This window comes from Dendrobates tinctorius, unplaced genomic scaffold (assembly GCF_039654945.1).
Source record: "Dendrobates tinctorius isolate UK_male_01 unplaced genomic scaffold, ASM3965494v1 ptg000079l, whole genome shotgun sequence".
NCBI classification, from domain to species: domain Eukaryota; kingdom Metazoa; phylum Chordata; class Amphibia; order Anura; family Dendrobatidae; genus Dendrobates; species Dendrobates tinctorius.
Genome location: NW_027361747.1, coordinates 8,297,018 through 8,315,979, shown reverse-complemented (window position 1 = coordinate 8,315,979; position 18,962 = coordinate 8,297,018). Strand labels below are relative to the sequence as shown.

The 18,962-nt window shown below is 45.1% G+C and overlaps 1 protein-coding gene across 2 annotated transcripts in view; it reads left to right on the top strand.

Moving 5' to 3' along the window:
* CORIN (corin, serine peptidase) overlaps positions 1 to 18,962 on the top strand; it is a 562,174-nt gene that overhangs the window by 449,199 nt on the left and 94,013 nt on the right. The window contains exon 18 of one of the 2 annotated variants that reach the window (XM_073583464.1): positions 14,805 to 17,972. The exons of the other annotated variant lie outside the window; for it this stretch is intronic. Within the exon in view, the coding sequence (XP_073439565.1) occupies positions 14,805 to 15,294 (490 nt within the window). The 3' untranslated portion in view covers positions 15,295 to 17,972. Of the gene's footprint in view, positions 1 to 14,804; positions 17,973 to 18,962 lie in introns of those variants that run through there. 2 annotated transcript variants of the gene reach the window in all.

Here is an 18,962-nt window from a genome sequence, read left to right as displayed (position 1 = left end):
GCATACCATCCTCAGACCAACGGGCAAGTGGAGCGGATTAATCAGGCGTTAACTACCTTCTTACGTCACTTCTCCAACGCCCATCAGGACAATTGGGTCGCTCTCCTACCGTGGGCTGAATTTTCGCACAATAAGCATCCCAGCGAATCTACCGCCAAGTCACCATTTTTTGTGGTAACCGGTCAGAATCCAGGTATTCCGCTACCCTTTTCCACATCTACGGGAGTGCCCGCAGCAGATTCGCTCGCCATGGAATTCTCGCAGATTTGGAGGGAGAACAGGGAAGCGCTCAAGAGTGCCAATACCCAAATCAAGAAACATGCGGACAAGAGACGGAAAGACGTGCTTCCGTACCATCCGGGTGACAAAGTCTGGCTTTCAACCAAACATATTCGTCTGAAAGTCCCCTCTTACAAATTGAGCCATTGGTACATTGGGCCCTTTGAAGTGATTGGACGCATTAATGAAGTGGCTTATAAGCTGAGGTTGCCTGCTTCGCTCCGGGTTCCCAACGCCTTCCATGTCTCGCTCTTGAAACCTGTAGTTCTGAATCGGTTCCAACCAGTTTCCACTGCCTCTCCCTCACCAATTGGCTCGGACGACGTCTTTGAAGTCAAAGACATCTTGGCTATGAAAGGAGTCAAGGGAAAAACTCTTTTTCTTATTGATTGGAGGGGTTTTGGCCCCGAGGAAAGGTCCTGGGAGCCTCGAGAAAACATCAATGCCCCCTGATCCTGAAAAAATTTTTTGGACAATCTCAGAAGGGGAGGACGTAAGGAGGAGGGTACTGTGACATTGGCGGCTGTACCCGCCGATGCCCCTTCAGCGGCGGCGCACGCCGCAGCGTCCTCTCACCGGCGCGCCCCCGTCCACGCGCGCGCCCGCTCGGCATTCCTCTCCGCTGCGGCTCCAGGCACCCGCTCTCGGTCACGCGCACGCATCCTCCCGCTCTCTCCCTCCAGCGGTGGGCGTCGCTGAGGGGCAGGGCTAGGAGACGCATTTCCGGGTGCCAGGATACTTCAGGCGTCCTCGCTATGAGGAGGGCGCCTGATGATTGTGTAGTCTTCCTGCACCCTCTGGCCGCTACAGTACACCTGTAGTTCCTCCCGTCCCCTGTGTTGCATTCCCTCTGTCTCCAGCCTCTCTAGGCACAGCGTCCCTGCCATCCTCTGTGTTGTATTTCTTCTGTCTCCAGCCTGTCCAAGCTCTGCCTCAATGCCTTCCCCTGTGTTGCATTCCCTCTGTCTCCAGCCTCTCCAGGCACAGCCTCCCTGCCGTCCTCAGTGTTGTATTTCTTCGGTCTCCAGCCTGTCCAGGCTCAGCCTCCCTGCCGTTCCCTGTATTACATTTCCTCTGTGTCCTCCGGTCCTTGGCCCGTATCTAAGCCCACCGCCTCCCTAGTCCTCATTTGTCCTTCGAGCCGTCCCTCTTGGTTCCGGCTGTCGCGCCTCCGTCCTCTGTGGTCCTGCCCCAAACAATCCCTGTATAGGGGTCGGTCTTCACCTGGCGTGCTCGGCCCATGGGCTCTGGATCCGCGATCCAGAGGGTCCACTCTTTGACGTAGTTTGTACCTAAAAACGTCACAGCCAGAAGTGGAGGAAGACTCTCTCATACACATTTTCCCCGATAACTCTCATTCCAGCCATCCTCAGGAAGATTCAGGAGGATCAGGCAAGAGTGCTACTGATAGCACCTTATTGGCCGAAAAGGAGCTTGTTTCCACTCCTGGGGATTATGGCAGAAGATCGACCATTTCTGCTTCCACAGAGGGAAGACATCATTCACCAGGGGCCGGTTCTTCACCAAGATCCAGGAAGACTTCACCTGTCAGCCTGGATCCTGAACGGCAGATCCTGAGGGCTCGAGGCCTGTCAGACCAGGTTATATCAACTATTCAGGCCAGCAGAAAACCCCTAACTTCTGTGATATACCAAAAAATTTGGAAAAGATTCTGTCTAGATTGTGGCAGGCCCGACTCAGCAGAAGAAAAACCAGACATCCCAAAGATACTAGATTTCCTTCAGGCAGGCTTTAATAAAGGACTTAGGCCTAGCACGCTGAAGGTCCAGATCTAGGCATTAAGCGCCTTTCTCGATTACCCCTTGGCCTCCCATCCCTGGGTAATAAGATTTATCAGGGCAATTCAGAGGTTACATCCCACAATCAGGAGGTCAGTCCCCCCATGGGATCTTAGTCTTGTCCTGCGGTCCCTTTGCTTAGATCCCTTTATCCAGAGCCAGGAGAGGCCCATTTCACATCGAACCATGAAGGTAGCATTCTTAGTGGCGATCACCACCGCGAAAAGGATAAGTGAGATACAGGCGCTATCTATCCAAGACCCATATCTCCGAATCTGGGAGGATCGAATAATCATGAGATTAGACCCCACCTTTTTGCCCAAAGTTGCGGCAGTCCAAAACTTAAACCAGGAAATAATTTTGCCTTCCTTTTGTGAGAACCCCTCAAATGACAAAGAAAGAGCCCTGCACGAATTAGACGTATGCCAGGCAGTTATTGATTACATCAAGGCCACGCAGGGTTGGAGACAGGACCATAACCTATTTCTACTCTTTGGGGGGAAAAACAAAGGGAGAAAAGCCTCAAAAGCCTCCATCGCGAGATGGATAAGATCGCTAATCAGTTTAGCCTATGTCTCTCAGGGGGTTCCTCCCCCAGAAGGGTTAAAAGCTCACTCAACACGAGCATTATCAGTTTCCTGGGCAGAAAGGTCAGGGGCTTCAGTAAACCAAATCTGTAGGGCTGCAACCTGGTCCAGGTTGGACACATTCTGTAAGCATTACAAATTAGATGTATTATCTAACCAACAGACTGCTTTCGGGAGAATGGTTCTCCAGGCAGTCATCCCACCCTAAGGGGATACTTTGGTATTCTCCATGGTGCTGTCAGGAGGGACGTCCTGGAAAATAGGCATTAGACCTACCGGTAATTATGTTTCCAGGAGTCCATCCTGACAGCACGGATAGTTCCCTTCCCGAAATAATTATGTCATATGTTGTAATATGATTCTGTAAATAAAGTGTTCAGTTGCATCATCCACGGTGTGGTACTTGGAAAAACACTGAGGGAATGGGGGAGGAGACTGTTTTTAACCTCTTGTGTGCTCTTCCTGTCCCTGCAAGGAGGCGAGGGATGTCCTCCCTGGTGCTGTCAGGATGGACTCCTGGAAACATAATTACCGGTAGGTCTAATGCCTATTTTTCATCATTTACGGTCCCTTCCTTATATCCATTTTTTTTCGTCCGTGTGTTTAAGTTCTGCAAATATGTACACATACACACCCATTGTTTTCTATGGTGGAGCGCAGATGTCAGATTTTCACACTGACCCTGTGTCCGTGTGAAAAACCCACTCACATGTCCTTTTTTTTTCTGGCAGCATGGAGGAGATGCTTGCCGCACACGGATAACATTTGTGTGACATCTGTGTGACACATACTGGAATGAAATGCTCCAGTGGCTGGGACAGCAGGAAAGTTAGCGCTATTCACAGGTGCCAGGTGCTAAAATATCAGCACCTCCCGCCCAATCACAGCAGGAACTTGGCGCTCCTGATTACCGAGCTCCTGCACTGACAGCCAAGTATGATGCCAGCGCCGCCCCTGGCTGTTTAACCCCCTAAATGCGATCAAGAGCGATCACAGCATTTAGGAGCCAGGGAGAGGGAGGGGCTTCCTTCACCTTCAGATCGTCGCTCCTGTGACTTCATTGCAGAGGCCGCTCTTTGCCATGGTGACCCAGGGTCATTTCCATAGAAAGCTGAAAGCATGGTCAGAAAAGCTTCTGTACCAAGTATAATGCATTAGAACTGCGATCAATGTGAAAAAAATGTAAGTCCCATAGAAAGTCTAAGGCCGGCGTCACACACAACGATAAAAAAATTGGTCCGATTTTTACAGACCAACATCGGACAAATGTTTCATGAACAGTGATCCATTTGTCATCCGAATTTCCTGTGATGATCCGGTTTTATTTGCATCTAAGCATCCGTTTGACATCTGTCAGGCGATATTTTCTCGGAGGCTTGCAAAATGGACAAATAACGGTTTTTAGGCCTGAAATTAATTTAAATCATCATCCAGCCCTATATTTATGGGCTCTACAACAGGCGGGAGCCTGCTACCTTTGCCATAGAGTCAGTGCTTGGATTTTGTTATCTCTGCTTTGTGCTAAACATGACAGACAGGCTGACTTTTAACACCACTGAGCGTGTTCTTTTCTATTGGGTTATATCCCGACGTTTTGGTGAGCCTTACCCTGTGATTGTTGATTCGAGGAGGCGTAGACGAATGTGGGTCCATCCGCTTTTGTTGCGCAGGATATCTAAAGGCCATTTCCACCGTCTCTATACATCTCTGCGTAGCCATCCGGAGAAGGTCTTTCAATATTGTCGGATGAGCCTTGCTACATTTGATCTTTTGCTGGAGATTGTGCGCCCTGGGATCACGTTTCGGGACACGAGGATGCGCAAAGCAATTTTTTGCAGAGGAGCGGCTTCTCCTCACCTTACGGTATGTCTTAAAGCAATATGTTGATAATGTGTGTTCATTTCCAGACCTTGAACCTTATAGATTTTTGCCATTTAATATTATATATTTACAAGCACATTTCCCAAGATACATTATATGCTTGTGTATGACTGAACCAAGCCATGGCATGTAATTTAATGTTGACCATGCATACTTTAGAATTGATACACTATAACTTTGCTTAAAGCTATAGCTGTTGTTTGTTGGGCTGTGTACTCATGTTTTTTTTCTTTGGTTTTTAGCTTCCTTTCAACTGGCCTTTCATATGCTGGTCTGCATTTAGAATTTTTAATCCGAAAATCCACAATATCTGGCATTGTCCGATCTACCTGCTCAGAAATCAGGTCCAGACTCCATCATGTGGTAATGCCGGAGCCCAAAATGGCAGACTGGTTGCATATCTCCCGTGGATTTGAGGCCACGTGCCAGTTTCCACAATGTATTGGAGCCCTGGATGGGTAGCACATCCGTGTGCGTAAGCCGCTGAACTCAGGGTCCCAATTCTATAAACAATATTTTTCTGTAGTATTGTTTGCCCTGGTCGACACTCACTACAGGTTTATAATTGTAGATATTGGGGCCTATGGAAGAACTGGAGACTCCAGAGTCTTCAATTCTTCCATTATGGGTCGGCGACTGCGTAATAATCAGCTGGACCTACCACCACCACGTCAGCTTCCAGACTCAAATCTTGAACCAGTGCCTTATGTTCTTGTAGCAGATGAGGCATTTCAATTGATCCGACATGTAATGAGGCCATATCCACGACGAAACCTTGACCACCGGCGTCGAATATTTAACTTGCGCCTATCACGTGCTCGGCGACTGGTGGAGTGCGCCTTTGGTATTCTTTCTGCCAAATGGAGGGTCCTACAGTCCACCATTCAGCTGAGTGAAGCTAACGTAAATGAAGTTATTAAAGCCTGTGTGGTCCTACATGATTGCCCCTCAGATGATGATGCTGAAGTTGAGTCTGGCAATGTGTGTAGGCCTAGGCCACTTGTGAACCCACCCCGTCGTCCAATCTCTGGACTCAAAGTACGTGATGTGTTCACTACTTATATTCTTACACCTCAGGGTGCTACTCCCTGGCAAGATGATGCCTTATCTATGTAGTGGTTTGTTTGTGTTGTGTTATCATAAAGAATTTTTGTTTGACCTTTTGTGTGTTTTTGTGACTAGTTTACTGTTTTAGATGTATCTAACATATTACATAACATGTCCGAACATGAACAAGCACACATTGTGAATTAACAAGTTTATTACTTGTCTTATTTTTTTATGAATGCCAAAAGAAAATAACCATATTAGTAATGTATGGCATAATGTTATCAGCACATTATGATGTCAAAATCTGACCAAAAAAATATACATACTGTATAAAGAAATAAACAATCCAATGAGTACCATATGCAAACCTACAAGTTATGGTAGGTTGGGGGTGGTGAAGGTGGGGGTCCTGCTTGGACATTTGACCTTGGTTGCTGGGCCAAATCACTGTCCCCCTGTGTGCTGCCAGATGGCTCTGGCATCTGTTGCATCCTGGCAGGATCAATTTGTGGGTTTGGGTAGGGGTAATTAGGAAATTGGTGGGGGTAGTCCTGATGGTAGTGCTGCCCAAATTGCCCATATCCCCCAATATGGCCATGTCTAACATACCCATGTTGGGGCCAGCCTCCAACATTGGGTCAGTTAAAGTGGCCATATTGTGCTTGTGCGCCCAGGCCCATATATTGGACATGTGGAGCCACATTCTGTATTTGTGCAGGCTGAGGCGGAGTTGATGGTACCTGTGGCGGAGGAGGAGGACGAAGAGGTTCAGAGGATGCTTGACTTGCCACTTGATGTCCACCCAGCCTGTGTATTTGATTTTCCTCCAACAGCTGCCACCTTTCCAAAATTTGAAAGACAGTGCTGGGATTATTGGGTGGTGTGCTTGCATCAAGAACTATTTGGAGAGCCCCTCTGGTACGCAGCCTGTACCCACGGGGAATTGCCCTGAAGTACTGGCCAGACTGCGCCCATAAGCCTCCTCCCCATCATCATGAGCAGCTGTGAACAAGTAGTCCAAGACACCTCGGTCCACCTGCCTCCTTGTTCCCGAAGCTGCTCCTTCTCTCCTGCTCCAGCCTCGTCGTGGTAGGGCAGAAGGCTGTGGAGAGGTATCCAGTGGTGGGGCTGCTACTGTTGCCCTGGTCCTAGTGTTGTGCTGGCTGGCTAGCAGATTCTGGTGGTGGTGGTGATCTTGGTGGTGGGGGTGTGGCCCTTGAAAGTTCTGCAGATGGGCCAGACCCTGCAGCAACATCAGACACTGGATCTGTCACCAGCTCAGAGTTGGAAGTCATCTCCCTCTCTGTAAGGTTTGACTCGGTGCTACAATTAAAAAAAAAACAAAAATCCTTAATACTTTAGCTTTTAAAAAAAAAAAATTATAAAAAATACCCTGCACTTACGGTCTCAAAACCATCACACGAGCAAGTAAATCTAGGCGGTCGAAGTAGCGGTATTTCCTCTTTGTGGTTGCGGCCGCTCCACTACGGGCCCTCAGCTGTCTCTCCCTCCTATATGTGTCCATACAGCTGCGCCAACGCCTCATCACATCAGTCACTGCAAGTGTTCAGACCACACATATGGCTATGTTATCAACGGTTTACATATGATTAAGCAACCATATTTAAACTTATAGGAATTCTATTTCTGATGGCTCTACACCAATACTACAAAAAGGAGTAACGGTTTCAGGCCTATTACAAAGGATCTTCTAACCAACATACTTTAACCAAAAATGTAGAAAAACATGAGGTAATGATGTATGGATGCGAACATCTATTATTTTTTGTCACAAAAAAATCAAGATATATACTGGCTAAGATAGGGACCAATAAACAAGGAGAAGAGCACCGCATTTGTTGTGAGAACAATTAGCTAAGGATTGCAATATTTGTCCGAAAATATTAATGGGGCCACCAGACAGGGATGTGTAATTTCAATTGCGAGAATATGCAGACATTAATGGCGTAGGACTTTCATAAAGATAATTGGCCAAGGAGGCCACATATTGTAAATTACATATACCATATTACATTTTCCTTTTTAATTATGGGTCCACATTTTTAGAGTGCAATTTACATTTTTTGAGAATATTTAACTTACTAATTTGCTCCTGCTCCTCCTGAGATCTACCCACATAACCAGTGAACATCTGGGAACAGATTCTTCTCCACGCTGCCTCCTTGCGTGTCCGGTCAGCATAGTGGGGATCTCTCTGGTCCCATAGTTCTGGCCTCTCCTGGACCAGAACTATGAGCATTTCAACATTCACATGCGTGGACATGCTGGAGGAATCCGTGAAGGCGGTCTTCCTGTTTTTTTTTATGGTGCCAGTGAAATTTGCATGCCAAAGCTTCCTGCCAATGCCTGATGCTATTTCCTGTTGACCTGGAGAAGTCTTGCGATTTTATCGCAAGTCACACTTGTGGTCCGTTTGTAATCCGATTTTTTTTTTTTTTTTATCACACCCATAGACTTGCATTGGCGAGCCCGATCCGAAAATTGGTGACAATCGCAGCATGCATGCTGCGATTGTCTCGGTCCGAGGAAAAGATCCGTAAAAAAATCAGATGATGGGAGCTACACCATAGAATAACATTGGGACGATTGGAATGCGATTTTTTTATCGCATTGCATTCGTCCGATTTTTTCGCTAGTGTGACAACGGCCTAAGTAAAAAAGTTTAAAAAAAAAGTAAAATAAAATTGTAAAAATATTCTTTTAATTACAAATCAATAATAAAAAAATTACACTAAGGCTATGTGCACACGTGCGTTTTTTTTGCTGAATTTTCGTTGGCAATTCAGCAACTCCCTGCCGCGGGATATCCGCATGCGTAATTCCCGCAAAAAACTAGCATTTTGCAAGCATAATTAGCTTGCAGAATACTAGCGTTTTCCAAGCTATCTCTAGCATCGCTTGGAAAACTGATTGACAGGATGGTCACACTCATCAAACATAGTGTTTGACAATTGTGACCAACTTTTTACTATTGAGGCTGCCTATGCAGCCTCAATAGTAAAAAGATATAATGTTAAAAATAATAATAAAAAAAAAATTCGGGTTAGTCTCACCTTCCGGCTTCCCCCGCAGCGTTCCCAGGCCTCAGCGATGCTCCCGGCAACTCCCGTTCCCAGCGATGCCTTGCAACAATGACCCCAGATGACGTAGCATCACGCAAGACCGCTACGTCATCACAGGTCATTGTCGCAAGGCATCACTGGGAACAGGAGTTGGCGGGAGCATCACTGAGGCCTGGGAACGCTGAGGGGGACACGGAAAGTGAGAATATCACAATTTTTTATTTTAATTCTATTTTTTACAGAGATATGGTACCCATGGCCTGGAGGACAGTCTCCTCTCCTCCAGACCCTGGGTACCATCCGCACATTTTCCGCTTACTTTGCGCATGTTGGGCATAGCCACATGCGGAAAGTAAGCAGAACAATGCATTCCTATGTGGGTGGAATCTCCGCAATTCTGCGAAAAGAATAAGCCTGCTGCGTATTTTTCCGCGATGCGATTCTGCTGCGGAAAAATATGTGCGGAATACCATTGAACTCAATGGGTTGCTTATTTTATGCGTTTTCGTGGCGAAAAAACGCAGCAAAAACGCATAAAATCCGCAAGAATTCCGGACGTGTGCACATAGCCTTATGCATACACATTTTTATGTAAAAAAAAAATAAACAAAAAAAGTACACATATTTGGTATTGCTGCATCCAGAACGACACGATCTATAAAAGTGTCATGCTGTAAAAAAAAAAAAAAAAAAAAATTTGGCATACTATAGAATAGAAGTCGAATGTAAATAAAAATGGTATCGCTCGAAATGTCATCTTGTCCTGCAAAAAACAAGCGGCCACACAGCTCCATCAAGTTATAGCTCTCAGAATAAAGAGATGCAAAAATAATTATTCTTTCTAGAATAAGTTAAATTGTGTAAAAGCGCTAAAACATTAAAAATTATATAAATGTGGAACCATTGCAATTGTTATGACCCGAAGGATAAAGCTGCCTTATCAATTTTACCACGTGCAAACAGCAAAAAAAAAAATTCCTGAATTCCTGGAATTGATTCTGCCTCCCAAAAATCGCAATAAAAAGCGATCAAAAAATGTTATGTGTCCGAAAAGGTTATCAATAAAAATTTCAACTGGTCCCGCAAAAAACAATCCATTACATGACTGTCGGTCGGAAATATGGAAAAATTATAGCTCTCAAAATATAGAGATGGAAAAACAAGTTTTTGCAAAAAAAGAGCATCTTTTAGTGTGTGACAGCAGCCAAACATCAAAAAACAATATAAATCTGGTATCGCTGTAATCACACAGACCTGATGAATAAAGTTGTCTGACTGCATGAGGAATGGTGTAAAAACTCTTCACCTGCTGTTAATTTGCTAATTTCGCCTCCCAAAGATCGCAGTGAGGCTAGGCTCACATTTATCCTGTGCTCAGCGCTGAGCGCTTGCATCGGGGTTTCTGTGTAAATCTCTGAAATACATGATTCAGATAGTACCCCTGGCAGAAGATTCCCTATAATGAGGCAGGTGGAGGCACTGTGTATGCCGTCTGGCCTATGATCTTGCATTGTCCGTCTTTTTAGGCGTACATAAAAGTTCAGTTGGCCATAGTTTTGTGCACCTCTGAAAAGAAGGACACTGCTGAACCATAGGCTAGACAGAGACTATTGTAGCTTTGCTTCCTCATTATAGTGAATGGACCCCTTGGGAGTTTCATCTAAATTACGTCATTCAGAGATTTAGATGGAAACCCCGATGTAATTACTCAGCGTAGAGAACCGGATAAATGTGAAAATTATGTAAAATGTTCCCAATATAAGCTTCAACTCAATCAACAAAAAGAGTAAGTCCCCACACAGGTTGGTCACCTGTCATTGGAAATATAAGGGGCTTCCACATTACTAAAGGTTCTGGAAAAGCACTATGCCTCCCCCCACAGGAGCGGACACTGAAAGCTTGGGACCCCTGTGCAAGAAATGTGTCTGGGCCCCCTTCCTTTTATGGCGACAAAGCTACATATATATGTATAGCCACACACACACATACATGTGTGTGTGTGTGTGTGTGTGTGTATGTATGTATATGTATATATATATATATATATATATATATATATATAACATAGTCTCCTTTATTATGTATATTGCTGTTCCTTTACAGTGCCCTCTCTTCTTAAGTACAGTACCGTCCCTTGCATATTGGATTATATAGAGCCCTGTTTTATATTAAATACCGTCCTGTCTTGTTAGGTGTATAATGCAACAATGGCTGATGGAGCATGGGAAAGCTTCCTTTCAAATGGAGGAGCTGATGGACTGGTTATCTGGTCACCGGCTCCTCGATCAATAGTCATTTTATATCTAAAAAGAGAGAGGACTATATAATAAAAGAGGGTGCTGTGAATAACAAAATTAACAAGAATACACTATGTAAGAGACAGCACTATACATAACAGCAGAGGAAGCTATATAACATGGGAAGGCACCATATATAATTAGAGAGGATGGTACGTAATAAGGGACATTGTTATACATACTAAAAGAGGAAACTATGTAACTAAGGATGGTGTTATACAGAATTAGTGAGTACACTATATACTAAGGGACTGTGTTATACATAATAAGTACGTACACTATATACTAAGGGACTGTGTTAGGCATAGTAAGTGAGTACACTATATGCTAAGGGACTGTGTTAGACATAATAAGCGATAATGTCTTCCTCCACCTCCCCCTGTTCCTAAGGCCATTATAAGTCCCCCTTTCTCCCATCCCAGTCCCCCACACCCTCATTGTCCTCCTCCCTCCGCATCCCATTATTGTCCTCTCCCCCAAACCCATCATTGCCCTCTTCACCACCTCCATCATTGCCTTCTCCCCAACTACTCCCATCATTGCCCATTCCACCACCTCCATCATTTCCTCCTCCCCCACCACCCCCATTATTGCTCTTTCCACCACCACCCCATCATTGCCCTTTCCACCACCTCCATTACTGCCTTCTCCCCTACCACCCCATCATTTCCGTCTCATCACCCCCATCATTGCCTTCTCCCCATCACCCCCATCATTTCCTTTTCCCATCACCCCCATCATTGCCTTCACAATCACCCCATCATTGCCTTCTCCCCATCACCGCCTTTCACCACCACCCCATCATTGCCCTTTCTACCACCTCCATCATTGCCTTCTCCCGTGCCACCCCATCATTGCCTTTTCCCATCACCCCCATCATTGCCTTTTCCCCATCACCCCCATCATTGCCTTCTCCCCATCACCCCCATCATCACCTTCTCCCCATCACCCCATCATTCCTCTACATACACACACATACACACACTGCTAAATAGACACACATACTTATATACATACACACACACACGGCACCTCTTACCTGTCCGCAGCATCACCGGTGCCCGCGCTTCCTAGCTCTGGCACAGCAGCCGCTGAATGATGACGTCATCCAGTGACGTCATCCAGCGGCACTGGTCTCTGTCAGAGAGAGGAAGCGCGGGCAGGAAGCAGGATGGCTCCTTGCAGCTCCACTCCTGCTATTTTATCTTGCAGGCAGCGGAGCTGCTGGGATCGCTCCCTGCCCACCGCACATGAGGGTAATCTGGCCAGGGGCTGCCCCGGAGCCTCGGACCCGTAGAAACCGGCCTGATTGCCCTCTTCATTAGCCACACTGCAGGGGCCCCCAGGAGCCTCTAGGCCCCAGTGCAGCTGCATCGGTTGAACCGGCGGTATGTACGCCCTTGCCCCCATACCTCAAAAGAAATCCTGAGAAAACTATACTTCCGATTCCAAGTGCCCCCTCCCTTCTGAGCCCTACAGTCTACCTAAACCACTTTTAGCATCCACATGTTTTGCATTGGTATAATTTCCAAAATGGAGTCACTCTTCTAGCACTTAGGGGCTCTGCATATGGAGTCCGCAAACTGTTGTAAGAAAATATGTGCCCCAAGAGACAAATAGCTGTCCGTCCCGCCCGAGTCTCGCCATGTGGCTAAGCGGTACTGTACAGGCACTTATTTGGTATTGCCACATTCAGTAGAAATTTTGAGACAAATTTTGGTGCCATTTTACCCATTTCCCTGTTTGAAAATGTAAAATTTGAGGCTAAAACAAAAGTTTTGTGGTAAAAATGTAAATATTTTTTCTTCACTGCTTAAGGGTATAAAATTCTGTGACACACCCGTGGTGTCAATATGATCACTGCACCCATATATTAATTCATTGAGAGGTGTACTTTAGTTTGTAAAATGTGGTCACTTCTGCTGTTCTGACACCTCAGGGGCTCTCCCAGTGGGTCATGGTGCCCACAAACCATAATATTACAAGCTACACTATTTTATGGCTTTCCTTCTGTTCTAAGCTTTGTACTGTGCCTGTGAAGTAGTTCCCGATTTACATGTACAGTATTTATACAATCAGTAGAAATTGCATAACAAACTGTGAGATCCATTTTTTCTAATAGCCCTTTCTGTGAGTCAGTCACTGACAGCGACATTTAGATGGCCAGTGTATGCACTCATCAGCTCCCATCAGCCCTCTGTAATGCAGTTACGCAGAATAAAACTTAATTTTATCCCTGTAGCCAATACTTTTCTATTAGTGCGGCTAACTATGCTTTAATTTCTGACATGTGACGTACTATCCGCGATCAGCTGCGCTCATGTGGGGAGCGCAGCTGATCGCGGCCAGATCTACATGCCATATAAGCGATTAGCCTGCACAAAATGAGTGTCCCATAGTGTGACAAAGTGTCAAAGTTAGAATGAAATAGAAAAAAAAAATTAAAATAATTGTAAAAATATTTTAAAAAATAATAAAAAAAATCAATATTTATTACATCAATAAATAAGTATTTGAATTTAAATTAGGATTGGGATTAGGGTTAGGGGTGTGTTAGGGTTAGGTTTGTGGTTAGGGTTGGGATTAGGGTTAGGGGTGTGTTGGGGTTAGGGTTGGAGTTAGAATTGGGGGTTTCCACTGTTTAAGGCACATCAGGGGCTCTCAAAACGTGACATGTGTCTGATCTCAATTCCAGCCAATTTTGCACTGAAAAGTCAAACACCGCTCGTTCCCTTCCGAACTCTGCCATGTGCCCAAACATTGGTTTACTCCCACATATGGGGTATCAGCATACTCAGGACAAATTGCACAACAACTTTTAGGGTCCAATTTCTCCTGTTACCCTTGGGAAAATAAAATAAATTGGATCTGAAGTAAATTTTTTGTGAAAAAAGTGAAATGTTCATTTTTTTAAAAAACATTCCAAAAATTCCTGTCAAGCACCTGAAGGGCTAATAAACTTCTTGAATGTGGTTTAGAGCACCTTGAGGGGTGCAGTTTTTAGAATGGTGTCACTTTGGGGTATTTTCTATCTTATAGACCCGTCAAAGTGACTTCAAATGTGATGTGATCCCTAAAAAAAAATGGTGGTGTAAAAATGAGAAATCGCTGGTCAAATTTTAACCGTTATAACTTCCTAACAAAAAAAAATTTTGCTTCCAAAATTGTGCTGATGTAAAGTAAACATGTGGGAAATGTTACTTATTAAATATTATAGAACGCTGTAGAAAAGCCCTGAAAGGCATTGGCCGTATCTTATATCGGCCAAAAGTGCGGATAGGTTCGCTTTAAATTTCACCTTGCCACCTGCTTGTTTTCTATAATTCTCAACCTCCCTCTTCTTTGACTGACAACTCTGACTTTATAGGGCCAGAGATGGGCGAAGATTCATGGAAAGCAAGCAGGTGGGAAGGTGTATTTCATTCATAAGACAGACCATTGTACGCAAAGCCTTTTTGGCAGTGCATATAGACCATGAGGAAGATTTATCAAAACTTATGTGAAGGTAAACTGGCTTAGCTGGCCATAACAACCAATCAGATTCCACTTTTCATTTTGTAAAATCTCTCTAAAAATGAAAACTAGGATCTGATTGTTGGCTATGGAAAACTACACCTGGTTTCCTTCACTCAGTTTTAACAAATCTTCTCCATACACCTCCCTAGTGCAGAGCTTCCATGTTCAGCCGTACAATAAGGGTGGGAAATCAATAATAACTGAAATCCAAATGCAGCCTGATATATCGACGTGATCTTGCCCATGTCAGTTATTTCAGATACCTCAGTTGCATCTGACACTATGGTACTCAAAGTCCCCTGCTCTTTACAGTAGATGTTTGTGTCCCCCAACTGCATCCGCCTGCCACCAAAGCTTCAACTGCATCCGCTTCCCTCCAATGCCTCTACTGCATGCACCTTCTGGAAATACTTCAAACGGCATCCGCCTCCCTCCAATGCCTCTACTGCATGCACCTTCTGGAAATACTTCAAACGGCATCCGCCTCCCGCCAATGCTTCAACTGCATCCGCCTCCCTCCAATACTTCAACTGCATCCGCCTCTTACCCATTCTTCAACTGCATCCGCCTCCCGCCAATGCTTCAACTGCATCCGCCTCCCACCAATGCTTCAACTGCATCTGCCTCCCGCCAATGCTTCAACTGCATCTGCCTCCCGCCAATGCTTCAACTGCATCCGCCTCTCGCCAATGCTTCAACTGCATCTGCCTCCCGACAATGCTTGAACTGCATCCGCCTCCCTCCAATGCTTCAACTGCATCCGCCTCTTACCCATGCTTCAACTACATCCGCCTCCCGCTAATACTTCAACTGCATCCGCCTCCCGCCAATGCCTTCAACTGCATTCGCCTCCCTCCAATGCTTCAACTGCATCCGCCTCTTACCCATGATTCAACTACATCTGCCTCCCGCCAATGCTTCAACTGCATCTGCCTCCCGCCAATGCTTCAACTGCAGCCGCCTCTCGCCAATGCTTCAACTGCATCTGCCTCCCGCCAATGCTTCAACTGCATCCGCCTCCCTCCAATGCTTCAACTGCATCCGCCTCTTACCCATGCTTCAACTACATCCGCCTCCCTCCAATGCTTCAACTGCATCCGCCTCTTACCCATGCTTCAACTACATCTGCCTCCCGCCAATGCTTCAACTGCATCTGCCTCTTACCCATGCTTCAACTTCATCTGCCTCCCGCCAATGCTTCAACTGCATCTGCCTCTCGCCAATGCTTCAACTGCATCTGCCTCTTACCCATGCTTCAACTACATCCGCCTCCCTCCAGTGCTTCAACTGCATCCGCCTCTTACCCATGCTTCAACTTCATCTGCCTCCCGACAATGCTTCAACTGCATCTGACTCTCGCCAATGCTTCAACTGCATCTGACTCTCGCCAATGCTTCAACTGCATCTGCCTCTCGCCAATGCTTCAACTGAATCCACCTCCCACCATTATCACCTTCAATAAATTAGTTACTTAACAATAAACACTTTGAAATAGTGCAGTGCACAATACAGTTCTTTTGCACACTGTGTAGTGTGCTAAAAGGTACACGTTTTAATGAGAGAAGCAAATAATGAACAAGTAATAAAACCGTTTATAGTAGCTATAGTGTGGGCCCCTAGAATCAATTTCATTGGTGATCCCTAGGTACCCCAGTCCAACTCTGGCCACCTCCCACTATTGACAATTATTGTGGACACTAGGGAAGTGTTTTGGGGTCCAGTGACCCACTTCATCTACTGTGACAGTAAAATCTGCTGCCAGTGGATCTACATGTCTCAGCTGGCCTCTCTGCAACATCTGGCACCTCCCGTGTGGCTCACCGCAATGTAAAATAACTTTGCCTCCCAAAGTTTCCTTCTGCAAACACTTATCACCTTTACACCTAGGCCGACAGTTTACTGGATGGATCAGTTTCTAATAAGAAGCATATTTTTTTTCTCACCACATGCAACTGACTGCAAATTAAAGCTCCAGTTTTGTGATGTGTGAATCATTGTAATCATTAAGCAAGTAGCATTCTTATATGGTGCTCACACATTTTTCTGCTTTTGGCATTATATGTGATGAAAACATTAGGTCAGCAAAAGGAAAACAGGTAGAGAGACCACCAACAGATGCCAGCACAATAATAATATTAAAGGGAATCTGTCAGCAGTTTTTTGTCATATAATCTGAGACTTTTTGTGTAATCTGAGAGCAGCACAATGTAGGACGAGACCCTGATTCCAGTGATGTGTCAATTACTCAGCTGTGTTTTGTTGTTTCTATAAAATCAGTGATTTATCAGCAGGAAATTATCACTACAAGACCAGGTGTCTCGTGCCGCCTAGTCAACTGATCTGTGTATCTCGGCATCACATTTGGTAGCTTCCTGTGTACACTGTACATTAACAGAAAGCTGGTTTTTAAACTTGCCCACTGGAACTGTAGTAGCTTCAGAGGACACGTAATGTTGACTTTGATAATGTGGAGGGATTTTCCACCTTTTTCCTTAAATGCCTGCATTCGGGGCTAAAATTATTTTTGCTATTAATAAATAATAATCTTATCTAAATTCCCTATCAGTATGTCTTTGGAATGTGGGAGGAAACCCATGAAAACACGGGGAGAACATACAAACTCCTTGCAGATAGAAACAGCTGCAGAGAGCTTACATATCCATAAGATTTATACGAAAAATATAAGAAATAGACTAATGCCCGATCTATGCAAAAACTGCCAATTGCATTATTAAATACAATTCGGGCAAATACATATATCTACTATAAATACCAAGTGAGATATACATAATAAAAACCAGTGGATAATGATGCAACCATGGTGTGACCGCACAGGCATATATGTTTAAGCAAACAGGGAACAAATATAAATCTTACAAAAAGTAGCATATAAATCCCCTGGTTATACTATTTCGGGCAGAGAAAATTACCGCATGGGAAGGAGGGCATATATTCCTATATATCAAGGGGAGGGAGATAAACTGAAGTCACAAATATCCCCTTTAAAGAAAAGTGGGGAAATTTCAACACAGTCAACCACAAGAGTGTGGGTCACTCCAGAAAAAATCCCAAAAATACACAAAGTATATTGCCCAGCTACCCATAGTGTCAAAGAAGGGAGGAGGGAACAAAGATTTATACCCATATTGTGATGCCTGCGGGTCATGCCGAGGCCCCGACGTACGTTTCGCTGCACCGCTTCCTCGGGGGCAGTGTGTCCAAATGCCAAAGGAGTCACCTTAAATATCCCTCTCCAACAAAATGGCCCAATCATAGCATCGCAGGAATGAAGTGATAGAACACCGCATCCAGTCAGCGCATGGATGTGAGACATCCGGTCACATGGCGTCACTTCCGGCGTCAGGAGCGCTGCACGTCAGAAACTGTAGTTCTGATGACATCAGTGACATGCAGCGGCTCAGACAGATGCCGCAAGGGGTGGAGGCATGTCCGATGAATCGCTGCCATGCGCAAATGCGGCGTTCGACACCGGGCAACATTACAGGGGTGGCCATATTAGATAAGGCTGCCATGCACAGATGCGGCATTCAAAACTGGGCAACAGCACAGGGGTGGCCACTATAGATAAGGAAGTACAGAGCGTCACTAAGTGCTGGATCCTATATACATATAATGGGCATATATCGAACACCCACGTTATTCAACGCACCCAATGTGACATCAGCAACATGCAGCCCCCCAGACAGACGCCGCAAGGGGCGGAGGCGTGTCCGATGAATCGCTGCCATGCGCAGGAGCGGCATTCAAAACCGGGCAACAGCACAGGGGTGGCCATATTAGATAAAGGAGTACGGAGTGCCACTAAGTACTAAATCATATATCCATATAATGGGCACATACCGAACACTCACATTATTCAACACCCCAAACCCTAAAGCAAGCCCACATCCAGAATAGAACATCATCCCATACAAAGGAAGGTTATACTATGTACAGTATAAGCACAACCCACCACCCCCAAAAAGGGACCACAAACTCCTTGCAGATGTTGTCCTTGGTGGGATTTGAACCTCAGGACCCCAGCGATACAAGGTTGCAGTGCTAACCACTGAGCCACCATGCCGCCCATTGGTTTTCATTAAAAAATTTGCACCAATTGCCTTTTATAGCCTCTGTGTTGCATTGTCTTTTGCCAACTGAAGAATGAATGCGTTATTTGAAAATCCATCAGTGAGCTTGTTCATTTTGAATGACAATAAATTTTGTAACGCTGGTATCTGTCTTTTCCTGAGCTCCTAGCAGCTGATCTGTGGCCTCTGACCAGATCAAAGTTGAAAGTGCAGTGAATCAAAGAGTCTGCAAAAACCAACAAACCCCCAAAAAAATTATGAAGCCCCAAATACATATAATTGGGCAACCTCTTTAATGCAAATGACTCCAAAACTGGACTAGCAATAAGTGAAGAAATTACAGTGGAATTGAATTCTACTTGAAATTTTACAAAAATCC